The sequence below is a fragment of the Ictalurus punctatus genome, chromosome 7 (genome assembly GCF_001660625.3).
Source record: "Ictalurus punctatus breed USDA103 chromosome 7, Coco_2.0, whole genome shotgun sequence".
NCBI classification, from domain to species: Eukaryota; Metazoa; Chordata; class Actinopteri; order Siluriformes; family Ictaluridae; genus Ictalurus; species Ictalurus punctatus.
The window spans coordinates 10,013,362-10,041,337 of NC_030422.2; the positions used below are offsets into that span (position 1 = coordinate 10,013,362).

The window sequence follows — 27,976 nt, forward strand, 5'->3', positions numbered from 1 at the left end:
TATAGGTGTGTACTATTTATAGCTACGTGATAACAGGAACTAACTTGTTTTTGTTCATATAAATAATACAGAATAAAGAATATGCTGAAATTTTTCACCTATTCAAGCTCATCCATGGTTCTGATGTGATTTAGAGTGCTTGTGAAATCTCCAAAGTAACTCCTGCTGCAAGGTTCCATATCTAGTAATATGAAACCGTTCTTATTTTGTAGCACATTATAGAATGTAGTGTGTGAAAAAAAGGACTCTCTGAAAAGGCTCAGCTAAAGTTTTCTTACTTTTTTGCTTTGTAGGGTCTGCCACTGCTAATGAAAGAAGCCGAAGGAAAAGAAGACCTCCCTGATCGAGCACTACAAAGCAGTGGCATGGAGGCGAATGCTCAACGAAAAAATGCTGGCACGCAGATGTTGCATCACATGATTCAATCTGCTCCTGGTTCTGATGGCTCCTGTAGTTCTCCCACAGGCTCAGCTGTATCTGCCTTACAGTCAAAATTCAAGGAAATATCTCAGAGGCAGTCTAAAGGGAAAGAGACATATGATGTTCCGCTTGAAGTTCCGTCAGAAGCTTTGCAGAAGAAATCAGTTAAGGAACAATCATCTTTGAGCATCCCAGAAGTCAAGATATTCAAGTCGAACAGAAGAGCAGATGAGGTTTCTGATGTTCAAAAGCTCACAACTTCAAGCTACCTAGAGGAAAATAAATGGGAAAAGGAAGGAGACTGTATTCCCAGTCTTGACTGTGGCCTTAGAGAAGGATCCAGAATGGAGAATTTCACAGCAAGTGGAGATGGTGGCACACTTCTGTCAAAGCCAATTTCTTCTCCAAGGTGCTGGACACAGCCAAAAGTTTTTTCGAGAGTGGCCGGAACAGAAACCCTGGTTTCAAACAGAGAGGTCAATTTTTTACCAATAACCATGAAGAACATGGTAAATACCAGGGAGGAGGAGCAGAAGCTTAGAATAGGAGGTATTGTGGGTTACAAAGACTCGCATGGATCGGACAGTTTGTCTAGCACTTTCCAAAGATGTTTCCAAAAGGAACAAAGTCCACCAGATCAACCCGGGAAAGAAGATATTTCAGAGATAGAGAAAGCCCAAACTACCAAGACCACTTCAGCCATGCTTGCACAAGGACAGTATCAGCCTCCATTGATAAACAAAGGTGAGATCTTTTAGTTCTTTGTATATAGAACTTCTTGGTCAGTTGTATTGTTTTACACAACAATATCTCAGTAGTTTGTGGAGTCCTAAAGCCAGAACATGCTGCTGCAGGATTTACGATCTTTATGATCTGTGAGCAGATGGCTCCATTCCTTTATGAGATTACAGATGTTGGGGGCTGGGAGCAACAGGACTATGGATAATAACGTTTTAATACCGTGGGATGAAACCTGAGGCTGAAATCTGTCGTCCTGGTTCTCGGAAGCGTTGTGTAACTGCGGAAAGACAATGTCAGAGTTTGCGAGGTATTGTAACAGTACTATAATAGTAAAATAATAGGCCTGCACAAAACACGCAGGTTTATCACAGCAGGATAATCAGGCAAGCTGTCCCAGGCTCAGACCAAGTGGTGGCCAAGGGGATCCACTGACGTGTAGAATAGACCTATTTGATTGAAATATAAACAGAGAAGCTAAAATTGTGCAGTCATGGAGCATGTGAGTTGAGGGAAGTTGGTTGTCAAATGTAGCTTGGAGAAACAGATACAATTAATTACTTTTATGACATCTAACTAGCATATAACACAGACTCACTCCTCACAAACTCATTCACACTCTTGTTCACACCTAGGAGAAAATTATGGGATTTTCCACTGCACGGTAAGGCTCGACTTGCCTAAACTCCATTCACTTTTGGGGGGTTTTCCACTGTGGATAGTACCTGGTACCTGGTACTCTTTTGAGTACCACCTCGGTCAAAGTTCCAAGCGAGCCGAGCCTATACTAAATGTGACGTCAAATTCCTGCAGATCACTGATTGGTCAGAGAGAATTGTCACTACCAGCGTCACTGGATTTGTGACATGGGACATGAAACCCGCTAGTTTTAAGGTTAGCAACATCAACTTTCGAATCATAAAGGTGCTACTTCACTTATGTTTTTGGATGTGCTGGAGGACGTTGAGGAAACCCATGCAGAGATGGCGACCTATGTGGAGGACAAGTGAAACTCTGCTCAAGTCTTCTTAGTGATTTGAGCAATTAAGTTGAAATGTTTTAAATGCCTCTTGCATCTTGATACTTAATATGTGTAAACAAGGCAGATATTATGTTGCTCGCCCAATAGATTGTAGCAATAATATTATCAATATGCCTGGTAATATGTTGTACATTAATTAGTCATACACCATAAGATAAGAGGACCATTGGAATTATAGCATGGAATAAACGTCTTATTCTAGAAAACTAAGTGCATAATTCTTTGTTTTAGAGCACATTTTGCTTTATTCTGAAATGATTAGATGTCTTTGTGTCATTCTGTCTCTTTCTATAGGTTTACCTCCATCTTATAAAGACGCTAACTGGGACACAGCAATCGTCTTCGGATCAGAGTTTAACTTTAGGTAAAGATTGTAGATATTGTACAAAGATCTCGTAGCTATTCAAATGCATTTGATTAATCTAGTTTTTCCCATGCATGGATCTGGAACAGATTATATTTAAGCAGCTTTATGTGCTGCATACTGGGGTGTGGTCTCTGCCTATATGTACTCCAATCCATAATCTGCTCCAGAGACATGCTCTGACTGTGAGAACACCAATGCTAGAAATGTGGATATCAAAAAGCTAATTAATGACACTAACGATTTAACTAGCTAGCTCATTTCATATGCTTGCGTGAAAGCATAAAGACAGTAAAAACAAGAGGAAATTGTCAGGAAACATGGATGCCAAACAAAAGCAAGCTAATTTTTTAATGAATAACTAGCAGTAATGTGAATAATGTTATGGCAATGTCTAAGTTTTAAGGAAGGTTCTTCTGTTGTAATGTTTTAAAGGTGTTCCCCAATGTATGAGTTAATACAGGTCTTGCAAGAGATAGGAGTGATCGTTGATCTTAAAAATTGCTTTTTGGCATGTGGTTTTGAATTTGTACTAAATTTCATTGGTTTGTCAGCACTACATCAGATATTACTGGACATATTTAAATATGAACATTGTATATGGTATATCAATGACAAGTTTTATTTGACTGCAGTTATAACAGGTTTACCTTCTTACCTGTTGTATATAGATCTGACTTGACTCTAAGCCCACGTCATGAGCAGGCGAAGCGTTTGCTGGAGAGAGCCAGATTAAAGGCTCGCTCTCAAAACCAAAATAGTGACCATGGAACTCAAGTCACTGAGAGAGAAGTCCTGTAAGTGACCACGTCTTTTGACCTGCCCTTTCCTTCATGTTATTTACTAGTCCTTAGAAGAGTCACAGAGTCACCTGTTTTAATGAAAATTTTGAATTTGTGCTATAGAAACCTGAATTGTAATTAGAAATGAGTCCAGCTTGTGCTATAAATAAATACTCTCGTAAAAGATTTGCAGTAAAAGTGTTAGTACAGCTTCAGTATTAGATCGATTCACAAATCAAAAAGATGTCTTTCACAGAGGAACCAAACACGTGAAAACATTTGATAATAATGCTTATAACTCTGACAATACAAAATAGCTGAATTGTTGGAATTTAGTTCAACTCCTCGAAGTGGTCTAATGCTTTACCGTCACTTTATGTACGATTATGTAGAATTCTAATCATGTGGGGTTTGAAAAAGTCGATTTTTCTTTCAAAATGTAGTAAATAAAAGTCAAAAGTCTTAAGTAAAAGGAACACTCAAGTACAGATACTTAAAACCAAGACGTAACTATAGTAAAAAGTAATAATACTTTAATACTCCCCACCTAGCTGGGGTGTAAATATTGGCATGCTGATAAAGAGAACATATAATAAGACTTTAACACAAACTCTGTTCAATTTATACAAATCAGTTACACAACAGATGAATAGGCAGGGTAGAGTCAGAAACTGGATCCGGTGATGTAATGAGATGATATTGTTCTCATTTAGAGCCATGCTGTGAGTTACATAATCATTATCTCAGTAGCCAATTATTACCTGGGGTGCCCATTTTATGTCATTAATCCTCTCTCGTAATGAACACAAAACCGATCACCTATACACATGGTAAAATTAATCCTAATCCTCTACAGTTTTATCTGTAAAGTCAGTTAATCCATTTAGCATGATGTAATGTGCTAAGTGTTGTTTAATGACAGGCAGTATTTCCCCCCCATATTTATTATACTATTAAAATTGAAAAGGATAACGGAGGAGCAGTAATTCCATGACCTAGGATTTAACACAGTCAAAGTTTGGTGGTGTGAAAGAATCGTTGGAAGTAGCTGACCACATTTATTTTGGTGAATAATTCAAGGAAATATTAAATTAAATTTAGTTTACTCTGTTCTTGTAGTTATATTCTATTCACATATTTGTTAGTTATACTTTTCTGTTTTGTTTCTCATATTAACATCCACTCAGTTTTGCCATATCGAGCTAGTGCTAGCACATGAACCCCCAATCTTTTGATCAGCAACCCAGTGATTAACCACTTAGCCAACAAAACCATCAAGAGCCCACAACTGATTTCTCCTGTTTCCACCCTTCAACTTTAGGGAGGTGTTACCAATGTGTAATCCACCAACACTGCAGATCATCACAACTACTACTGAGCAGAAAGTACCTCTGCCTGTCCAGCTGCAGGATGTGCGAGGCAGGAACAGTGAGCAGGGTGCTCACTTGCAGAGACAAGGTCAATTACTCAGTCATGTCCACTTTGAGGATGAGTCAAAGAAAGGGGAAGAGCATCGCTACCTAGATAAAGTTTATAAGCGTGGGCTGGTGTTGATGGACAGTTCACTATCTAACCAGCAACCAAAGGCACAACTGCCCCTCATAGTCACACAAGGGAGCAAAGGTTTAGGATCAAGTCATGGTAGTGTAGGAATCACATTAGCCAGTCTGACTAATCAAGGAGATCCCTCTCCGGAGACTGTATTGTGCAAGGATGAGCCCAGGAAATGTGAGGCGTGTGGGAGCATCCTGACACCCAGTTATCCTAAAGAATCTAGGCAAAATGCAGAAGGAGAGAGAAACACAGGTAATCAGGAGGTCACTTCTGGTCAATCAAGTCATCAAATCATTCAACCAAATCTTTTAGAAGGTACTACTTTGATGGGAAGCTCCAGCCTCGATGAAAAGGTTGAGGCTGCAGGAGCAAGTGATGCCGGAGAGAGAGTATCAGCTTTCGGCAAGCTCCGCAGGAGGAGTCGCAAAGGGGAAAACAGAGTTGAGGTGAGTCATGGCCCTTATGCTCGTGGTCAAGATCTCTTAGCACAAAGACGGAATTCTAGGACCAGATCCAGTCTGGAGGAGGTGGCTGGGCCTCGTTCCAAACCTGCACGTGGTGTTACTTTTGCTATTGATTCCTTTACACCAACAACTACAAGCTCCAGAAACTATAGGGATTCTGCTGGTATACAGCTGCCAATCAAATCAGCTTTGAAGTCTGGGTCCAAGAGCAGGCCAATAGAGCAACACGGGGTGATGATCCTGCCTTCAGCTCAAGAGGTGGAGAGAAGTCCTCATCGTTCTGTTGCTACCCCTCAGGACCTTGGTACACCTTCTCAGGTTTCACAATTCTCCTCAGGACTCACTCCTTGTATCAAACCATCCTCTCTCAGGTACTCCTCACCTGCAGTAACTCCAGTAGAGCCAGTGGATGGTAAGCGCAATAACTAGTATGTCTTTGATGTCCATGGCCTTAGTCCTTCTATTTTTGTGTTCTTACAATATTTTTGACCTGTTGCCATTGATTTCATGGCTTGAAGTATTATACCATTGAGCCTATATTTCTGAACCTAGCATGGATTTTTCACTTTTTATTCACTAGCCCATTTGCAGAGCGAGGATCCCACCTGTGCTGCATCTCGTCCACCAGAATGTCGGCTGATTGTCCGAGGTGCGGCCATATCAAAGACTGAGGACTTGAGAGCAGAACTTCTGAGATCAGAACACCGCAAAGCTGAATTACAGTGGGATGAATATTTAACTCCATCACGGTATGTTCTTTTATCTTAACGAAAGTCGTATTGATAAATCACAGTTTTCTTGCTTTGAAGATTTTGGTGGAAACTTTGTAGTGAAGGGTGCCAACTCATCCCTTGGTGGAATATGGTTTATATAGCCAGGCAAATAGCAAGAGGTTTTATTTAGTCCAGATAACAACATGTTAGATCTTGCTTAGTCTTAGCAAGTGGGGGTGGAGGCTACTTTCAACATTTGAGAGATTAAATTAGTCAGATCATATCCCAGCCCTTAACCATCCTGCTGGAAAATAACACAAAGACCAAATCTAAATCAAACAATACTGCTTCCTGGTTATCATTATTAACCCAGATTATTTTTGTGCGTAGGAAAACACTGGAGCGGGAAGGTCGCCCCAAGCTCTCCCTGCGCCGTTTTTTGTCAGCCATGGGCCTGAACAGCATGGGAAAGATGGTGAAGGGCAGTCGGTCCAGCAGCATGGAGCATCTCTCGCTTTCCACAGCCAGAGCTTCTCCAAGCCCCACTCACAAAGGCCGAACTCTCTTGCAGAGAACGCCCTCTCTTCAGGCCCTTCATACTGTTAGTATAGCCACTTATCTATACTGGAAATCTTCTCAAAACTTCAGACACTAATTAAACTGGTCTTTGAGATTTTAATAGCATTGTTCTTCACTTATTTCCACCAGGAGTCTCCTCTTGCTCAGTTGCGTAAAGCTTCTTCTGTACAGAGCCTGCAGTCTCCAAAGAAGAAATATGAGCGCTCGACTATTCTTGGAGAGCTTCATTTACCTCTTACTCCGGGACCAAGGTTTGTTGGGAATACTAATGTTTTTAGAAACAGCTGTAATATAGTACTTTACCTCAGCATGGTTGAATTCTTGAATCTAACAACATGGCTCTTATATTAGTATTAGTGGTAATTTAATCACAGGTGTATATTAATGCACTCATTCACAGGGACTTGTATGGTGGACACTCCAGGTAATCTAAGGCTGTTTTTTTTTCACATTTATGCTTATCTCTGCTTTTTTTTTTTTAGGGATCTTCATGTTAAAAAGGGAATGGAAAACTTAGATACATGTCAAGTTTCAGGTCCAGTGGGCCAAATTATCCAGACTTTCCCTGATGGTTCTTTGTTGCTAGAGCTCACTAGACCAGTCAACGCGCCTTTCGGCTTTGTCATCTCTAGAGGAAAAGGTCGACCGGACTCAGGTACTGATGAGATTCTTCTGCATTAGTGAAAGTTCCCATCATAAGGTATGAACAAATAAAACAGACACCTTTTAAGAAGATACCTTTTTCGCATAGCTAGTTCATTTTTAATGACTTACACCAGGGTTTTTCTTAATTTCTGTCTGAATCAGGATATTAGTAATATAGCAAATGCATAATGCCTTTATGGTTCAAGTGTCTGCACTAATTAAATTCTCTTTTCACAGGAATATATGTGGAGCAAGTGGGAGGCAGTGCCACAGAGAACATCTACACCAGCCTTTTGGGAGTAGGAGATGAAATCCTGGAGGTAAACGGAGAGAAGGTGACTGGACTGAGCCTCGATCAGGTGACCTGTCTGATGACCCGCGAGAGTACGGCTACTGTCCGGATCCTTCCACATCGCTGGATCCAGCAGTGAACTGCACCACCACGCCAAAGCCAGTACCAAGAAATTGATCCAGCTACAATTATTGAATTTTGAATATTAGAAAAAATGAAAGGATGGAATGTGCACCAAGTCCTACTAAGTTTTTGCTGTTACTATAGAAACAATAACTACTGTCCTAGCCATGCTGTTCTTGAAAATGAATCAACACCTTCTGACCAATCAGATCTGAGAATTCAACAGTGCTGTAGTATGAAGATAACATAGCTAACGTTTCATTTATTTCACCTTAATTCACAGGTGTAGGCTTGAAATGCATTGTCGGTAATACACATATATACCTCGGCCACCAAGCTTAAACTCGTATGCACACTCAATATTAATTACAATTACTGTTAATAAGGTATTTGATTTAGATTTACAATTAGGGTTCTATGTGTTCTAGTAGGCTGTTTTTTTGTGTTGTTGTTTTTGGAATAGCTGACATTCTAGTAGAATGCTAACAAGATGTAAACGATTAGTTTGTTTATGTCTGTTTTACCTCAGCAGTGCCACTCGTCCCATATCAACAAACTGAATGTGAAAATATGTATCATCTTTGACTGCGAATAAAGAAAAATAAAATGAGTAAAGTTATATACGGTAATGCTGTACGTGGGAGAGAATATGATGAGGCATTCTATTATAAAATATTCAACCACAGGGTGATGTTCTTTGTTAAAAATACAAAAAAACAAAAAACAGTACATTAAAAAATAAGATTTGTTACTTTAGACATGGATAATGTGTTACTGAATTACAGTTGGAGCTACTGGGAGAGCTGCTGCTATAGAAAACGAATCAACACCATCTGACCAATCAGAATCAAGAATTCAACAGTGCTGCAATCGATTAAACTTTTACGTAACAAGATAAAACATTTTGTTGATGTACATTTACAAATTGTAAGTGGGAAATATCCAGTGATTTTTATTGTCCAGCTTATCAATACGTTTAATTTAAAATAAATGGTATAAAACCTAGACACTTTTTGGTACCATTGAAGGTTCATTATTTATCTTTCTTATTTAGATGAATAAATGAATGTATTTGTTAATTTAAAACTAATTTCTTTAACGTTAAAATAAGCGTACTCTATTTACCTAAACAATAAGCAGACAGACTAATAGTATATCCAGTTATCTAAAATGTATTTAATAATTTATTTTGTGACCTGTGATGTATTCAATTAGAAAATAAAAAAGAACATGTGCTTAATTATGTATTATTTAACCTATTTAATAAAAATTATGCAAATAAGTGAGTGTGTTCAGATCATGGTCATCTCCATTCACCATGCCCAGAGCCAAACAGATCCCTCAGCCTTATATTGACTGCCACATTCTTTCTGTCTCTGTAAGAGACCGGAGTAACACTGTGCTGGCCATGCTGCTTCTGCAGGTATCTATTCTGCTTTGGTTTGGAGCCTTTAGGTTCGGTTTGTCCGATGCGCTCGTGGACCTGGAACCGATCCGGACTGAGTCAGCCCTGCTCAAACCGAAGGTGATGCTCGCCATTCTGGCTCGCAATTCCCAACACAGCCTTCCTTTTTACCTGGGCTGCATCGAACGCTTGGACTATCCAAAGGACAGGATTGCTATCTGGTAATTGCTTCTTGTTTGGTGAATCCCAAAAGTTTTTTTTTTTTTTTTATATTTTATTTACTCTTCCTTTTCTACTTTTCTTTTCCAGTGGGGCAGTTGTGGTTTGACAGACTGCATGCTATATATAAGGAATTCAGGCAGAATTGAGTGAAAGGACAACAAGTGTAGCATAAAAAGGATAAACATTAACATACAGCTAAGGAATATCATACTCATACAGCAGTATATAAAAGTGTATGACAAATTGTGCTTGTCTTTATACATGTCCTCCATTTTAGGACCGTTCGTATCTGTGTGCCCTGATAGAGAGAGGTGCCCTAATCGGCACCCGGGTCCGAAATATGCTGCGCTTGAACAGTAAACAGTGCTGAGGGGCAACAAGGAGACTTGCAGCGAAGTGATAAAATGCAGACTGAGACTATGACTTATTCACTGCATGATAACGCTACAGACTAATATCGTGTGTAGAAAATGGAGGATGACATGAAACGACACTACAGTCACAGTGCAAGTGTTTACATTAAATAGAATTAAATAAATATTTCTTCACACACATTAACTTTACAGGATTTTTCAACTTAGCCCAAATGTAGCCTACATTTAATTTCAACTGAAGACCTTCTGCCTTTCAAGTAGTCTGGCAATTCTATACTCTCTCTCAGTTTCTTCTTCTTAATCAATAAGATTTTGTTAATTCTACACTCTGGTGTTCTGTTAATTCTATTCTCTCTTTTTATAAGTCTGTTAATGGTAAACTCTGGTGTTCTGTTAAGTCTACATTCTCTGGAGTTCTACTGTTCTGTTCATTCTATTTTCTCGTTCTATTATCGGTTAATTCCACACTCTGGTATTCTGTTAATTATACGCATTCTCTTTCTATTATTCTGTTAATTCTATTTTTTCTTTCTATTATTCTGTTAATTCTATTTTCTCTTTTTTTTTATTCTGTTTATTCTGCATTCTCTGCTGTTTTGTTAATTCTATGCTTTTTTCTATTATTCTTTTAATTCTATTTTTCTTTTTCTATTATTCTCTTAATTCTGTGTTCTCTGGTGTTCTGTTAATTCTATTCTCTCTCTTTCTATTATTCTGTTAATTCTATGCTCTCTCTTCCTATTATTCTGCTAATTCTATACTCTCTGGTCTTCTGTTAATTCTATTCTCTCTCTATTATTCTGTTAATTCTATGCTCTCTTCCTATTAGTCTGTTAATTTTATTGCCTCTGGGGTTCTATTAATACTATGCTCTCTCGAATTCTGTTCTCTTTCTGTTCTTCTCTTCGTTCAGTTCTCTCCGGATTTATAGTATGTTAATTCTGTGCTAGAATTCTTTGCTGTCTATAGAAGTGTCTTAATTCTATCCCCCTTTCTCTGTTCTGTAAAATTCTGTTAATTATATTCTCTCTTGCTTTCGAGAATGTTGCTAATTATATGCACTCTCTCTCTCTTGCTCTAGAATTCTGTAAATTCTATTCTCTCTTTCAAGAATTTTATGTATATGCGCTCCCCCCCTTTTTAGACTTTTGTTCATTGTATGTGCTCTCATCTAGAATTTCATCAAATCTCTTAGCTCACTCTTTCTCTAGATTTCAGTTCATTCTTTTACCTCACTTTCTACAATTCTGTTAATTCTATAATCTCTGTAATCTCTGCTAAATCTATATTGTTCCCTTTTATAGAATTCTGTTAATTCCATGTTTTCTCTTTTTTTCTCTGAAACTCTCTCAACTCTATGTGCTCTCTCTCTCTCTCTCTCTCTCTCTCTCTCTCTCTCTCTCTCTCTCTCTCTCTCTCTCTCTCTCTCTCTCTCTCTCTCTCTCTCTCTCTCTCTCTCTCTCTCTCTCTCTCTCTCTCTCTCTCTCTCCTGTCATGTGGCAGGAATTTCCATTGGAACATATGTAGAGTTATGCTCTAAAGGGCAAACACACCTGGTGAAAATGAGAGAAAACAGGTTCTAATGCTTGGCACACTACTCTACTGAAGAGAAGTTTTTCACATATATCTTAGTACTTTTATGAATAGAATTGACTCTTGATAGAATTCTGAATAGAATTAAATCCTTGCACTGTTTCTGAAGTGTGATTTTTGTGATGTTATCTTTGTAAGTGTGAAGTAACCAGGTACTGTATTATACTTAAAACAGTCATTCTGGGTTTGTGTGGTTATCACAGCATGACTATTATTTCACTGCTATCCTCTTTAGCCTGAGAAATCATGATGATACTCTCTGGCCTTTTTACTTTACATACAAACTCGACCTAGTAAATAAAGATGGACCTTGGTTGCAGGGCTGCAGCAGACCACAGCATTGATAATACGACGGCCATGCTGCAGGAGTGGGTGTCTGGAGTGGAGGGACTGTACCATTCCGTACGATTCCGGACCACAGAGAATGGGCAGAGGTAGATGTCCGGGTCTAAATAATCCATTTTAATAATCTGTTTAATAATATAGTGTAATAAGAATAGCAAATAGAGACACTTTTGAGCAAAGGTTACTTACACATGAAGCATCCAATCCAAGCATAGAGCTGTCGACTTGATCAAGAGCCCAATGATATTGCTTAGCCGCATGAGAAGTGCAAATACTGCATCAAAAAAAATTCAAACGTATTATTGTTGTTAATCACATTATATGATTAAGAATTATTTTTATTATAGTTCCTATACTGATGAGCTTGGTCCCAAGCACTGGCCAGACTCCAGATTCAGCCATGTGATGCAGCTAAGGCATGCTGCTCTCCGATCTGCCCAGTCTCAATGGGCTGACTACATCTTGGTGAGTTGGTTGGTGAGCAGTTTTGGTGAGCAGTTGGTTGTTGAGTAGTCTCCGGTGTCAGTGCTTTGTAACAGTCGGAGGGAAAACTGTGAATTGAAGTTTTCTGACACGACAATGTCTTCAGGAAACTGGAGGACTTTTGCATTTGCAATAGCACGACAAATAGGGAATTAACTTGTTTAGCGGCTGTTCCACAGTATTAAATGTAAATATAACTAATGGAATAGATAAAAAAAATGTTAGGTTGGCAAAAATCTGGGGTGTTAGAGGGATTAAAACACTTCGGGACATGCTTTCATTGGAAAATAATCAACTTTCGAGTGGTACCAGCAACTCTGCTTCAAATCAGGCCATCATACCAGCCCATTGTTGATTATATTCTTAAAACAGCATGTTCCATAACTGTTTTATTCTTGACATGCCGGTCTTCGTACTTACCCGCATCTCTCATGCCATACTGATTATCCTTCTAGTTTGCCGACAGCGATAACTTGCTGACAAACCCGAAGGTCCTGAGCCAGCTGATAGCCGAGAACCGCACACTGGTGGCCCCCATGCTGGAATCCAGAACGCTCTACTCCAACTTCTGGTGTGGTATGACCGCACAGGTAAACGATATCTTCAGCACCGTCCTTGTTTTTTGGGTTTTAGTTGTCTTTTATTAGTGTAGGGTCATGAATTTGCCTCCATAAGCAGCCTTATTCAGGATAAAATGACACCACAGCGACAATGCGGAAATCCCGAGATATATTAACACATCGCTACATCAAAGAGCGCTTTATATTGTATACATAGCTTTGTTGACAGGTGTTTGTTAGCAGTCTGAATGTTGTAACAGAGTATAGAAGGATGCAATATGTCTTTTAGATACTCATTACTGTATCTTGTGACTTTTTAGTTTAGTTTTTTTATTATTATTATTCCACAGGGGTATTATAAGAGAACCGAGTCATACATTCCCATTCGAAACTGGAAGCGGGTTGGGTGCCACGCCGTGCCCATGATCCACTCCACCATGCTGCTGGATTTACGTCGCCACACCAGCCGTGCCCTGGCCTTCTACCCACTCCACCAGCTCTACCCATGGATCCTGGATGACATCCTAGCTTTCTCCTTTTCAGCGAGACAGGCAGGTGAGCTCTGACTTACAGTACATAGCTATTCAAACTCACTACTCAAATTTATTTACTAATTTTGTGATGCAAAGAGCGGTGGCTTCGTAGTTAGCACTGTTGCCTCGCACCTCCAGGGTTGGGGGTTCGAATCCTGTCGCCGCCCTGTGTTCGTGGCGTTTGCATGTTCTCCCTGTGCTTTGGGGGTTTCATCCCACCAGTCCAAAGACATGTGTTGTAGGCTGATTGGCATTTCCAAATTGTCTGTAGTGTGTGATTGTGCCCTGCGATGTGTTGGCATGCAGTCCAGGCCTGGTGTCCCTGGCCTGGTGCCTCAAGTTCCCTGGGATAGGCTCCAGGTTCCACTATGTAGGATAAGCAGTATTGAAAATGGAAGGATTGATGGATGGATGCAAAGAGGAGTTGCTGTTACCTCCTTAGCAAGAAACCACAAAAACACGACATCCTCAGTTCTGATTGCTACAAAGCGCTGACACTGGAGACTTCTTCCATAAATGTTCAATAAACTAAACAAAATAAATAGATTATGTGGCACGTACAAGTCTGAGGAAATTGTTAAAGCTGTTAAACAACACCTTCTGACCAATCAGAATAAAGTACTGTGGTCAAAATTTGCATTTGATTTTTTGACTTTCAAGCACACCGACTGATATTAGATCGATCCTGACCTTGTTCGCTTGCTTCCCTGCAGGAGTGCAGATGTTTGTGTCTAACAGAGAGCATTATGGGTATTTGCCTGTGCCACTGCAGACCCAGCAGACCCTGGAGGATGAGGCGGAGAGCTTCACTCACACACTCACGGAGGCAATGCGTGAGTCACATAATGGCTGATGCACGTCGAGTTTGCAGTTCTGACGATGTAAAACTTTACATATACACTCAAGGTCAAATTAATTGGAGAAAAAAGGAAAAGGTTGTTCTTTTTTTTTTTTTTTTACAATTAACCTTCAAAAAATAGACATGTATCTTTAAAATTAGAATACACCCAACCCAAAATAACAGGAAAAAGAGTTTTGATGTTTTGGCATGAGTCGAGACCTGAACATTACAACTGAGATGATACAAAGGGGAAGTTGAAAAGGCAATAAGTGGCTATATGAGTTATTAGAAAACATTTGGTAACACTACAACACACCCAGATAAGCCATACAGGAGTCGAAATCTAGTCCAGTCTCGTTCACGCGGTGCTCCACACAGGCCTCACTCTGTACACACAGCTTTCACACCCCTGTGTAAACTCGCACCTCTGAACTTTTTCTTCTCTGTCTCTCAGATGAACCTGTCATGCTATTATGAAAGTCACGATATATGAATATCACAGCAGCATTCAGGATATCCTAGCAGTTTATATACAGAATACTGTATAAAATATATTTCATGACATTTAATTCTTCTCTGTGTTCTGTAGTTGATTTCGCCTTGGAGCCTTCACGCTATTTGCACATGCCATCCAGAAACAAAGACAGAATGGCATTTGATGAGGTACATCTGACTTCTCTATATAGTTTACAACATTACATGTAGCACATTACTCAATGAAAAATAGAGGGCTTTAATATATAAAGATTAAAACCTGACAGGACTTCATTTTTTGGACCCTTCTGTAGTTTTCTTGCAAATATTAATCCAGAGTTTTCCCTCCCTCTTTTTTTTTATCAGATATACATCATTAATCTAATGCGCCGCATGGACCGTAGGGTGCGTATGTTGCGCACTTTGGATGTTTTGGGGATTGAAGTCACACTGACTGATGCTGTGGATGGCAAGTACGAGATTACAATATGGCTGAAAATAGTACACATGTGCAATATAAATTGCTCTATTTAAAAAGTAAGAAACTGATTTATTCCAGAGCTTTGAACTCGTCGCAGCTCCAGGTTTTAGGGATAGAGATGCTGCCCAGCTACCAAGACCCTTACTCTGGCCGAGTGCTCACGAAAGGAGAGATCGGATGTTTTCTCAGCCATTACAACATCTGGAAGCAGGTAGGAGCAGCACATGCTCTATACTAATGAATGTTTGCACAAGAATAGAAGTTAAGAGATAAAATCGCAGAGCAGCCATAAAGCCACTGTTTGGCCCTTGAAATAATTATAGATATAAATGCAGAGCTAGATTACTTCAGAATTTATCCCATTCACATCCATGCTCTAATCACATCCAATCAGATGTCAGTTTTGCCTGTATGTTTTGTTGTGTTTTTTGTAACAATGCAGTACATTTACATTTATGGCATTTGCCAGACACCCTTATCAAGAGCGACTTATATTTCTTTCATTTATACAACTGAGCAATTGAGGGTTAAGGGCCTTGCCCAAGGGCCCAACAATGGTAGTTTGGCAGTCTTGGGGTTTCTTCTGACCTTCTGATCAGTAACCCAGAGCCTTTAAATACTGAGCCACCACTGCCCACTACCATGGTGCTATGCAAAATAAATTTGGTAATAAAAAAAAAAAAGCTTCTGAATGTTAAAAAATTCTATTTTAAAAAAACATTTGATCCAAGACCCCATTTTGCATTCATTACTTAATACATTGCTTTTCCTAATGGCCTACAAATTTCTCTGTAAAATGTATATAACTATGATATTGGGACACTAATTGAATAAATATACAAGACAAAATTTCTATTTTAAAATGATGGTGCATACACTTTTTGCACAGTAGTATACTGTCATCTATTGACTGCACAAAGGTACAGTACATCGTGTAGCCAAAAACTGTAGTGAAAGCCATTTGAGTGTAATTTGAGGCGAGTAGTGTACGTAATGATTTTGTACCATTTGTGAGTGGTTATCTTCACAGCTCCAGTGAAAAATTAATATAACTACTTCTAGACAGAGGGGGAAAAGACAATGTTAAGGGAACAACTGTTTATAGTTATAGCTATAATGTAAGAAATAACAGGAATTAACTTGTTTTGCGTACATTCCACAACATTACATGTACTGTAACTATAAATGGATAATGGATAAAATGGATAATGTGTTGGGTTTTTGGGGTGATAAAGGTACTGTTTAATATCAGACCACATCAGACCACTTTGTCCTTCATTATAACAGCATGGCCCATTGTGTTTTATTTCTTACAAACTCTACTGCTGGCTGATCCTGATAAAGTGTAGACAGATTAAGAGGAAAAAGATTCCCCACATTCCACAGATTCACACTGACAGACATTTTGTCTCCCTCAGGTGGTGGAACGTAAGCAGCAACAGGTACTCGTTCTAGAAGATGACATTCGCTTTGAACTGAATTTCAAGAGGCGTCTGAACACAATCATGGAGGATATTTGGCAGACAGAGCTCCAGTGGGATTTGATGTACGTAGAGTTTGATGTCACGAAGTGCATTTGCCTAAGTTTTGGATTTAACACAGGTTCCTGTCTGGCTTTAGGAAAGCACATGGCAAGCCAGCTGAGAAACAACAAAGCGACCGGAAGCTGATTAGAAGAAAGGGTTGCTGAAGCAGACCAGCAATTTGTGACAGGCCGAGATTATGAAAAGTGATTCTACAGTTACTGTTTACACTAATTATCCTAATAACCCTCAATTTTCCCCCTCTCTCCCAGATACGTGGGCCGTAAGCGGTTGCAGGTGAAGAATCCTGAACGCTGGGTGCAGGGGATAAAGAACCTGGTATACCCTGATTATTCCTATTGGACTCTGGGATACGCACTTTCTCTTCAGGGTGCTAAGAAACTGCTGGAAGCCAAACCTTTGGGCAAAATGCTGCCAGTAGATGAGTTCCTGCCTGTTATGTTCAACAAGCACCCTAAGTATGTTAGTAGTTTAGTAGATTTCACACCTACATCACATTTTTTATAACCTCATTTCGTGACCTCAAAGGCTTATATTCTCAGATTTAAATTGTACATTTGAGAGCAAATCATCCTTTGCTTCCTCCATGGTTACTGAGTGGAAATAAGGAACCCGATTTACAATTTATACGTATAAAAATAATTCGCAAGATGTTGAAAATGAGTGTATGCTACACAAGCAAACAATCCAAAAGAAGAAACCATTTTAGAGCATCTTTAAAAAAGTGTTTCCACATTAAAAATAATTTGGAACAAACGAAAAGAAAGACATTCTGACATGATTGTCTCGAGAACTGATGGCGTCTGAGAAGTAAGACGTCTCTCACATTTTTAATGATGATATGTCATGAAGAATGGACAAAGAAATGGCCCAAAAAAAAAAAAAAAACAAAAAAAAAAAAAAAGAGTTATGGGTTGTGAATGGGTGTTCTGACAGTAGTGCCAACTGTAATTTATATTGCAGGTTTATTTACACAAGCTTGTTGTAATATATAATTAATTCACAGGGACTTGGTGGATGCACCACAAAATCAAGAACAAATAATTAACATGCTGTTATTTAACAAATTAAAAACATACACCTGTTGATACGGTGAAATATTCAAGTTGATACGGTGGAAAAAATATTCAATTTGAGTGCTTTTAAACAGTCAGTAAGTATCTGCCGCAATAAAGTCTTCAAAGACAAAGGCATTTATGGTATCTCTGTAACATGACAAGATGCCTTTTTATGGCTGTATTAACTTGAAGCGAGAGATAATGAAAGGCTGGTGAGACTGTTTATAGCAGTTGCAACATAGGTGATGGATAGGGTCACAATGGTCTGGTCACTTTTGAAGAACCTTAATCTCTCATCTACCACTCATCTCGTGAAATCTCGGAAAACATCACAGTTTTAAAAAATTAGGGTTCCTCAATGGTGCTTTGGATGGATAAGGGTTCAGACCTTACCAATAAAGAGTTATATACGGAACCCTCGCTGTTGGGGAGTTCTTCATAGAACCCCCTTAGTAGACTTTGCACTAAACTAAGTTTCACTAAACTAAGGGCTTATGACTTACTACCAATAGATATCTGTGATGGGGAACAGAGTATTGATATATGTCTGGGGGGGGGTCAAGAGGGGGTTAAGAGTATTGAAGAGGATGAGAGATGGGGAACCAAATATTGATGGATATCTGAGGTGGGGTTCAGAGATTTGATGGGGAACTGGGATTGGGGTTAAGAGTATTGAAGGGGATAAGGGATGGGGGACCAAGTATTGCTGGATATCTGAGATAGGTTTCAGAGTACTGAAGAATGTCTGGGATGGGAATCAGAGTATTGATGAGGATATGGCATGAGAATCAGAGTACTGATGGGGATCTTGGATGGGAATCAGAGTATTGATGAGCATCTGGGATGGGGATACGATTGTTGTTGGGAACCTGAGTATTGATGGATATCTGGTATGGAGATCAGAGTACTGATTTATATCTGGGATAGGAATCAGTGCATTAATGGAAATCTGGGATGAGGATCAGAGTATAGCTGGATCTCTGGGATAGGGATTAGAAAATAGATGGGGATCAGAGTACTGATCAGGATTTGGGATGGGGATCCGAGTAATGACACGGATGATACATAAAACTTTCCTGAATCTGTTTATAAAATAGAGCTGAGACAAGGCTTATGTTTATGAACAGGAAATGTGTTGAATCCAAATGGTTCTTATACTATGGACAGTCCTGCCTTTCTGAAAATAGGAAGGTAGTTAAATAGTTAATTGAAGTGTAAATAGTTCATTGAAGTCTATTAGATAAATTCTGTCTGCTTTCCAGATTCTTTTTACCCATAAATTCATTTCCTTATTCACAGAGAAGAGTACCTGGCTCACTTTAAGCAACGGGACCTGCTAGCCTTCTCGGTGGAACCTCTCCTCCTCTACCCAACCCACTACACAGGAGAAGCAGGCTATAGCAGTGACACTGAGACGTCCACCATCTGGGACAATGAGAGCATCAACACAGACTGGGACCGGCAGGGTACCCACAAAAAGCAGAACCGTGGCGATGCAGCCCCTGTACCTACTTCCGATGGGGGCAGCAGGGATGAACTGTAAGCTACCCAATCACAGTGCAGCATTGGACAGCATGGGGTTTATTACATTTTGTGGACATCAAAATCTGGTCATATATTCGAAAGGTGCTGACAAGGTATTAAGGAAAGATTTGTGTCTTAAACGCTTACAAAGGTCAACAAATGAATGACAACAAATATGAAAATCAGATTACATCATGCATAGCCAATATTACTTATATGTCTATATGTATTATGTCCTTTGAAAATTCAGAGCCCAAGGGTTCTTTGGTTGTCCATTAATGGTTTTATATAGAACCCAGTAACTAACCTAGAAAGGGTTCCAAGTTCCACGTACCATTTCAGGAAGCTAAGAAGTCTTAATTATCCAATGAACTCTTAAAGAACTTAAGAAAATAAGTACCAATAATTTAGAGTTTACCCCATTAATACATGCACTCTTGGGGAAAAAGATTCTTCAGTGGTTCTTTGGATGACGCAAGAGTTCTTAGCGTTAAAAAACAAAAAAACAAACAAAAAAAAAACCTACTTTTATTTAACCCTTTTATTGTAGTGTTCTACACTGAACATTGAAGGGTTCCCCCAGGGTACTTTAAAGGATTCGCTGGATAAATAAGGCTTCTTAAAAAGGGTTCTACTTGATCCCTTTCTGATATTGTTTTTGGAAGATTTTGTTGTAAAATTCTACACTGAATCTTTAATCATTCCCCCCAGGGTTCACTGGATAACCAAGAGTTTTTAGCTTCCAAAAAACGTTCTTTATATACCCATTGTTCTAGGTTCTACATTAAACCTCGAAGGGTTTCCACAGGGTTCAGCAGTTTCTGAATTCCACCGGAACCCTTTCTGATAGGAAAACCCTTGTTGCTGTGTTCTATACTGAATCTTGAAAGGTTTCTCCAGAAGGACAATCGAAGGGTTCTGAATATTTTACCCCAGATTATTTTTTAAACTATAAAGAAAACATGTCATTTACATTATGCTAATCAGCGCCAATTGATGATTTTTTAAAATTACATCAGTGTTTCAATAACGTCACATTCCAACAGATGGAGAAAATCCTAAAGCTATTTCTTGAACAAGCCATATAAAAAAAAATCACTATAAAACATACAATCATAATAATTAGATTTTTAAATTTATTTAAAAAGCACTGGCAGTTTCTTGTACTTTGAGGCAAAATTCACTACTGAAAAAACACCACACAAACAGCATGTAATAAATTAAATCAGCAGAGGAATACCAAAAGAAAACCAACCATAACAAAAAAATAACATGCTTGTACATCTGTGAAGTATGGAGGTTCTCAGCATTCAGTTTTAATCACCTGAGGAGATGCATTAAAGCCCAAATCCTGACGAGGTCCTAACCTCATGAAAGGAAACAGACCTTTGATGCAGTCTTGACAGACTTGTTAGTGTGACTGCTGACCTGCACAAAAATGGAGTGTATTTGGTTTTAGTGTGTAAAAAAAAAAATATTTTTTTTTAAAAAGGCTAGAATAAATGAGGTCAAGGTTGGATTGACAAAGCAAGGAGGCAGCTTTTTAGACCAAGATTAGCTTTTCTCTCACTATAACTAATTGAAACAAAACAATACAACTCATACTCATCTTGACAGACTCATTTAAAAAAAAAAAAAAAAAAAAAAAAAAAAAAAAAAAAAAAAAAATATTTCACGGTTCCAAAACAAATTTTACTAGCTGTTAATCACTACACTTAACAGCTAAGCTATTCCAGTTACACAGGCACCGTCCTAAACTACCTCGGAGGGTATCGTTATACATACTTTATAGGTTACACAAGACCATCAAAGGAATGCTTCACTCATAAATGCCAACACAGCTAATATCACTGATCAGTTAGCATGAAATAATTTGCATAAAACTGAGAGGTTGGCAATATTTGCATTTTTGTGTGCAACACATTTTAAAACACCAAACTAAGATAAACTAAAGCGACACAGCTTTAGGGATGTTAAAGTCTTTTGTTCGTTATCAGTAATGCTAGCATTTCTGTACTGAGCATTCCTTTGACACACACAAAATAATAAAACTTGATAATAGAAACAAAAAAAGCACAGAAAAAAGATTAGTGACAAAGGAAGTCAAAAATTAAACGATACTACAGAGAACAGAAATGACACGCAAAAGACATCGGGTTGTTTTTGCATCGTGACACCCACTTGAGGGGGGAAAAAACAAACAAAACTACACTTACACCTAAAAGTAAATGCTAACCTACCCAACTAGCATGAACTTCATCATAAACTACCGAGAAGGCCACTACGGGTCACCAAAGAAACTTTATCCACAAAGGCTATGATGGCTAATAAAGCTAAACATGGTTAGCATGATCTCACTTGCATAATGCTAATGGTTGTTAGCAGCATTAGCTCTTTTTTTGTTTGTTTGTTTCCTTTTAGCAGTAATACATGGCATGTGACACTTTTAAAATACAAAAGAAAGAAAGTGTCAAGCAAAAAAAAAACAACAACAACAACAACAACAACAACAGATTGAAAGACATGAAAAATAAGACTGTGTTTTTTGTAATAGTATTTACTGGCCAAGAATTAGCAGTGCTAGCAATAACTGCATACTGATTAGATGGGGGGGGGTTGAACAAGGGGTTGAATTCACCAGAAAGGCATGTTAAAAAGATTTGAAATCAGTTGAAATGAGACAAGTTGAAGGCCATTATGGCTAAAATGTCGGTGTGTGGTGAAAGACTAATGCAAAAAAAAAAAAACTAAAAAAATTACACATTTGCTATGAATGACAGTCAAGTTCTGACATATTTGACCAGAGGTATGATAGTCTTGTTTGTTGTTTTTTTTGACACCCGTTGAGAAAAAGTATTGTATTTTCATTAGTATGACTTTTTGATGTGTAACAGTTCAGATAACTGCCAGCAGCTACCTGTCACAGTCCTTGTATTGCGTTGTGTGTGTGGATAGATAACATCATCTCGTAGACTGTATTAGAAACAATCTTTGAAAAATAAAATGAAACTTTTGCATGGATGGGAAGGAAAGACGGACGAGAAAAGTGATGCCGGAATTCGTTCGACTGATATTTATCCAAGAAAAAAACAAAAACATACACAAAAAAAAAAACCCACAACAGTACAGGGGAAAAAATATTTGTAAAAAATTTCTGTGAACAAGCAAGTCCATTTCTTCCCTTTGTCGCACTTATTCAAGCACTTGGGAAAAAAAAAAAAGGTACATCCCAAAATTAAAGTGTTTTATTTTTCCCGTGACTGGTCCCGCTCCAATTCCACAGTGTTCCCTTATTTATTTTTTTTATTTTTGCAGACGTATATTTACAGTGTTACCCATCACGCTAGCAGACGGATACATCATCATCATCATCATCATCATCTAGAATAAAAGTGCAATATTGCATATTTGTATTTTATTTTGTTGAAGGAAAAAAAAAAGAAGAAGAAAAAAAACAACGCCCTGTGGCATACGTTACCTGTAGAAACTGTTTAACGGTAAACAATGGTGCAAAATAAGTTGGAGAGGAATTAAGGCTTTCTGAAATTCCTGATGCGTTTGCATTGTTCTCTGAGATAGATGTGGTTGGAGAGAGGTCGGCGTTTTCGCACTTATACATACTCACATACATACATGGCATACATACGTTCCCACACAAGCAAGCAAGCACTAGGCCCATCCATTAAAGCGATCATCGAGTGCCCTTTATCCCTAAGAGAAGGTCTATAAACCGTTATAATTTATAGAACATCTCTACTCTAGAAGCGTCAAGCATAGCTATTCCCATACACTCTCTCACACACGCATACGGACAACAAGCTATCTGCAACCATCCAGCATGTCCAACACGTCTAAATATTTTGATAATTTTTTTAAAAAAGTTGTTTATGAGAAATACCTAATAGATAAATGAACTAAAAACACGTCGAACCATTTAACCATTTCAGTCGTCATGGAACATCGGTATTCATCTTAATTTTGGAAAGGCAATATAAAAACCAAATACATATATGTATACTATATAAATTGCGCAAACAAAAGGTAATTGCAAAGAAAAATAACTTATGACAATAATAAAGACCTCAGCATGGAAATGCAAGAGTTCCTGAATGAAATATTTATCTTTCATTCTCATTATTGATATACAATTTTTTTTTTTTTTTTTTTTTTTTTTTTTTTTTTAGGTATTAACTACCGTCATTAGTTAGCCTATAGAAATGAACGTCACTGGCACTCCAGCACAGTGGCGCAGGTAAACAAACAAGCTTACAATTAAAAAATTTAAAAAACACCACAAAAAATCCCACACAATTCTGAACGGACTATTTGTGAGATTAACAACCGAGTTACAGGTTGTTGTTTTTTTTTTTGCCATTTTAAAATCTTACAGTCAGTACAGAAGAACTGTAAATAGAGCACCATGTGAAGAGATGATGTGGTCCATCTAAGACTGCATTCCAGTACTGTTTAGAGCATGCCCTTGTTTACCCTTGGGTTTTAGACCATAGAGCTAACGCAAAGTGGCAGATGGCATTGAAGCAGAAGAAAAAAGTACTTCAAAACGGTAAAATTGGATTGAAGCTAGTCATGTTTGAAGCTAGTCATGATAGCTGATCTGACTAGTCTGAACAAGCTAGCTAGTTAACAATCCAGCTGTTTAGCACACTCGCCAGCTAGATGACATGCTAAGATGGTTAATTAGTTAGTTAGTCAGCTAGTTAAAATTCACTTCAAATACACTGTGCTTCATGCTAAGGGAGAATTTTTTTTGTACTGCGTTGTAAGTGGCCATTTTAGTACTGTAATGCAGCTGTGAATGAATGCCAACAAGGGTGCATTAAAAAAAAAAAAAAAAACTGTACTGGAACGCAGAATGAAACTGGAATGACATCATTTCAGACAGTGTCTGTTTAATAGGGGGATTTAACATCCACACACGTAAACCGGAAAAGAGAAAAGGACATTTCAAAACATGGCTGAGAGGTGATGTAACTAAAATAGACTTTCAGAAACAACTGAAGAATCTGAGAGTGAGGATTGTGCTGCGTTGTGGGCGGCCATCTTAAAATAGCTTAACTGCCTGGAAGGAGTAGCCTGTTGTGCTTGTGGCAAGAGAGGCTTGGAGCACGGAATGGCTCTATGACATGTGGAATCCTTGCAGCAGGTTTGACATCACTCGTCAATCATGTTGGATGATACAATTGCACCTGGATTATTGTGTTGTGGCAAATGACCAGCTCAACCACACAACTGGACTCGAAGGAAGGTGAGGCGAGGGGATTCTAAGGTAGTGAGAACTTGGTATATGATGTGTTTAAAAAAATGGGGTTGAATTGCTATGTAAAGGTGTGCAACTGGGTTTAAGTTGTGAAGTGGATGCTGCTGGTTTACTGAGACTGTGTGCTGATGGATGATCCTCGACCCTGGGGTGAGCCGTGCCCCCTGCGTCCGATCATGGATGGGTGGAAATCGGGGTGACGACGTGCGTGCTTGATCAGGTGGTCACTGCGCATGAAGCGTTTGGCACAAAGCGGGCACTGGAAGCGCTTCTCACCCGTGTGAGTGCGCAGGTGGCGTGCCAGCTCGTCGGAACGGGCAAATTTCTTCTCGCAATTGGCCCAGGTGCATGGGAACGGCCTCTCACCTGCAACACACACACAAAGCACACCAGACATTAAAACACTACGATATTCACTGTGGTGTTAAACAACTCAAAACATGGCACCTTTGGTGGCAGACCACTCAATCATTAGGTGAGCATTGTGCAACTTTGAGTCCCGTGTTTGCACCGACGTCTCCACTTCTTCTACACTAGATGTCTCATTAATATGATATCGAACATAACTGTAAAATGGTGAGTGAGAAAGGAAGCTGTTGCACCTTTGTTTTTCAGATCCAGCAGCAAAACTTTGCCTTTTGCTTGTGATTGTTTTTCTTTCTTGTAACCGTCACTGTGTAACCATGCTAGCAACATGACCTCAGCGAGGCACATAAATACCAACTGAGAGGAATAACGGAAAAAACGCACCAAACAACAAAACAGGTACAAGAATCGCTCCACACAACAAATATTTCAATATATTTAATGTGTTTCAGGGCAGAGTTTACCTTAAGCACTAGGCGTATGTATTGACTTTCACTTAAGACTTAACACTGGGGCGGCTGTGGATCAGGTGGTAGAGCGGGTTGTCCATTAATCGTAGGGTTGGCGGTTCAATTCCCAGCCCACGTGACTCCACATACCGAAGTGTCCTTGGGCAAGACACTGAACCCCAAGTTGGTCCCGATGGCAAGCTAGCGCCTTGCATGGCAGCTCTACTACCATTGGTGTGTGAATGAGACAAAGTGCACCATTTACCATTTAACACACACCCACACCTGAAAAAAACCCCAATAGAAACCCTCATAGAATTTCTAATGGTTTTAATGGTTATAAGGGGAATTCTGTTGGTTTTTATTTAAACTGTAATGGTCACTGTAGATCTCTACTGGTAATCTGTTGCTTTCTATTGGTGCCATGTTATGTTTAGTGGATACCTTTGTTCTTAACACATTTTACTGCATAATAGACACCATTTGGTAATGGTTTTAATGGTTAACAGCTGATGATTTGTAATGTTTGCAGTGGAAACCATTAGAATTTCTGTGACGTTTCTATTGTTTGTTTTTCTTTTCTTTTTTTTCTTTTTTTTTTTTTTTTGGGGGGGGGGGGGGGGGGGGGGGGGGGGGGGGGGATTCCAGAAACACACAAAAATGTTTATTTATTTAGATTTATTTTGAGTCAAGTCTGAGGAGAAATCAGAAGGGGCGTTGCCTTCTTAGCTAGCTGTTTTCCCCTTTATTTGGTTTGCGCGCGGGAGCCAAACCAAATAACAACGCGTTATATTTTCGTTTTCAAGCTAATCCCAGTGCATTGTGGGATTAATAAGAGTTTTCGGACACCACTCGAAAATAGTGTGATACACAGTGAAAAGGACATCGTTTTTGGTTAAGTTTTTTGGCTAGCTAAGATCTTAGCTTAGTATAGCGTAACCCATCGCGTGCGAATCATAAAAACAGCACTAACGGATTTAACTGAACGGATGACGCACGCGCTGGTGTGTTTGATAGAAACGTTAGAGCGGATTTAGTGACAAAGACGTGAGTAAGACATCTGAACGAACAAACGATGATTTGATCGTTACAACTGTCTTGAAACTCGAGTTCACTGTGATTAAAACAGTGACTTATAGATTACCCATGTCCGCCATGATGGATTCCACAGTATACACACACATAACTAATATATAAGAAACAACAACACTCAACCGCTTTTTTTCCGAGTGAAAACTGCTTTTCTTTTTTAAAAAAAATCATTTTAACCACCACTTGATTAGGATTAAAACGAAGCCCCTAGTCTAAAGGAGTAATGATATTAAATGATTCAACTGTGGTTTGAAGGCAAACTTGGTAATTTACACTGGTTTTGGTTAATGTTTGAATGGGTGGAGTTGCCATGGAAATGTGATTGAACTGTGTACACTGAGCAGTGTGTCAAGCTCAGTGCTCTTACCTGTGTGAGTCCTGATGTGCGCCTTCAGGTGGGACGATTTGCCGTACACTCGGTCACATCCGTCGTAAGTGCACGGGTGGCGCTTAGAGGGAGAGCGCGGCGCTCCTCCTCCACCTCCTCCCACTGCCTCTGCCCACATCTGCTGGGGGGCGTTGCGGTTTGTCTGTCCCGGAACCGGGGTACCGGTGGGGGTCATGGTCGGGGTCGCGGTGCCCGAATCGCACAGCGTGGCATAACCGCTCTCGCCGCACGAGCTCGACGACGAGCTGCTGCTGCTGCTCTCTGAGTGCGCGGACATGGGCCGGAAAGCGGCGTGTGTGTCCGCGAGGTCGACGTCGGCCTCCTCGCCCGCGCCCTCGAGCCTAAGGGTCTCGCGCACCTCCCTGTCCTCACTCGAGCCGTCCGCCTCGGCCCTAGCCCTGTAAAGCACGGGACCGCTCGAGATCGACACCAGACACTCAGCAGCGAGATAATCGGAGTCGGCGAACACGTTCATGGTCTCGCGCTTATCGTATTTCCACACCGAAACAACAAAGCGCGTGCGGCGCGCGTACGATGTCTCGGTTCCCACACCGTTCTTCAAATAATCTTTTTTAAAAATAAAATAATAATAATAACCCACGCTTTTCCGCTCCTTAAACGCAGTCCATATGAACGCGGCGAATTGAAATTTCACATCCAACTAGCTAAAAGAAAGGCAGGAAACTAGCGCGTGGCTATAGCCCCGAAGCCCGAGCGTGGTGTCCTATATTACCCTCTTCGTTGTTTCATTGTGCGTGAGTGCGGTAAAGCCGGTAGAAGTGCAGGCCACACCCCCCACGCACTCACATAACAACGTAGAAGGAAAGTAGATGGGCGTGACGTTGAGAGTGACGCACCGAGGGCGTGGAGCGAAACGAGCAGACAAGAGGGGTGGGTGTGTCTGAAACGGAAATCAGATGCCGTGCTTCCTCATGAGTCAGCGCCTTAAAATGAGGTTTTTTTGTGCGTTTTTAGTAAAGAAAGTCATTTCCCCTGCGTCTCAGTATTGTTTTTAGCACACATCCTGTCACCTGAGGTCCCCTGTTTCCCTTTAGGGAGATCCCCGTAACGTCTTCATCACTTTTGTCAGCTCAAATACAATCGATATAAAGTGTAGACATCACGTGCAAAATGTACCCATGAGGCATCCAGACCTGACATTGTTAATAAATTTCATAAATCGGCTTCTCTAGGTGCGGCTAATCCAATCACATGCTTTTTTTTCTTCTAAATTAGAGTCATTAGGTCAG

The 27,976-nt window shown here is 39.6% G+C and overlaps 3 protein-coding genes across 3 annotated transcripts; 2 read left to right on the plus strand and 1 right to left on the minus strand.

Moving 5' to 3' along the window:
- The first annotated feature begins 302 nt into the window (after positions 1-302).
- On the plus strand, positions 303-8,920 carry si:ch211-13f8.1 (uncharacterized). The gene is made up of 9 exons (XM_017472385.3): positions 303-1,164; positions 2,495-2,564; positions 3,236-3,361; positions 4,668-5,776; positions 5,945-6,113; positions 6,468-6,678; positions 6,786-6,907; positions 7,139-7,311; positions 7,539-8,920. The coding sequence occupies exons 1-9, from the start codon at positions 309-311 to the stop codon at positions 7,730-7,732; spliced, it is 3,030 nt and encodes a 1,009-aa protein (XP_017327874.2). The 5' UTR covers positions 303-308; the 3' UTR covers positions 7,733-8,920.
- A 180-nt stretch (positions 8,921-9,100) lies between these two features.
- Positions 9,101-19,298, plus strand: colgalt2a (collagen beta(1-O)galactosyltransferase 2a). Its single transcript, XM_017472735.3, has 12 exons — positions 9,101-9,342; positions 11,631-11,744; positions 12,003-12,120; positions 12,594-12,728; positions 13,049-13,253; positions 13,945-14,064; positions 14,662-14,735; positions 14,913-15,019; positions 15,106-15,238; positions 16,446-16,573; positions 16,823-17,029; positions 18,929-19,298. Exons 1-12 carry the CDS (start codon positions 9,125-9,127, stop codon positions 19,170-19,172), a joined length of 1,803 nt encoding a protein of 600 aa, XP_017328224.3. The 5' UTR covers positions 9,101-9,124; the 3' UTR covers positions 19,173-19,298.
- Positions 19,299-20,269: 971 nt separating this feature from the next.
- Positions 20,270-27,507, minus strand: zgc:153115 (C2H2-type zinc finger protein). The gene is made up of 2 exons (XM_017472736.3): positions 26,706-27,507; positions 20,270-24,797 (listed from the first exon to the last, which is right to left on the minus strand). The coding sequence occupies exons 1-2, from the start codon at positions 27,199-27,201 to the stop codon at positions 24,541-24,543; spliced, it is 753 nt and encodes a 250-aa protein (XP_017328225.1). The 5' UTR covers positions 27,202-27,507; the 3' UTR covers positions 20,270-24,540.
- Positions 27,508-27,976: the final 469 nt, after the last annotated feature.

Coding starts and splice junctions, on each gene's coding strand:
- si:ch211-13f8.1 (XM_017472385.3), top strand. CDS start 309: ATGAAAGAAGCCGAAGGAAAAGAAGACCTCCCTGATCGAGCACTACAA. Junction 3,362..4,667: donor GTCACTGAGAGAGAAGTCCT/GTAAGTGACCAC, acceptor CTTCAACTTTAG/GGAGGTGTTACCAATGTGTA. Junction 6,679..6,785: donor CTCTTCAGGCCCTTCATACT/GTTAGTATAGCC, acceptor TATTTCCACCAG/GAGTCTCCTCTTGCTCAGTT.
- colgalt2a (XM_017472735.3), top strand. CDS start 9,125: ATGCTGCTTCTGCAGGTATCTATTCTGCTTTGGTTTGGAGCCTTTAGG. Junction 14,065..14,661: donor CACACTCACGGAGGCAATGC/GTGAGTCACATA, acceptor TGTGTTCTGTAG/TTGATTTCGCCTTGGAGCCT. Junction 16,574..16,822: donor GAGCTCCAGTGGGATTTGAT/GTACGTAGAGTT, acceptor CCTCTCTCCCAG/ATACGTGGGCCGTAAGCGGT.
- zgc:153115 (XM_017472736.3), bottom strand. CDS start 27,201: ATGAACGTGTTCGCCGACTCCGATTATCTCGCTGCTGAGTGTCTGGTG. Junction 24,798..26,705: donor GCACATCAGGACTCACACAG/GTAAGAGCACTG, acceptor TGTGTGTTGCAG/GTGAGAGGCCGTTCCCATGC.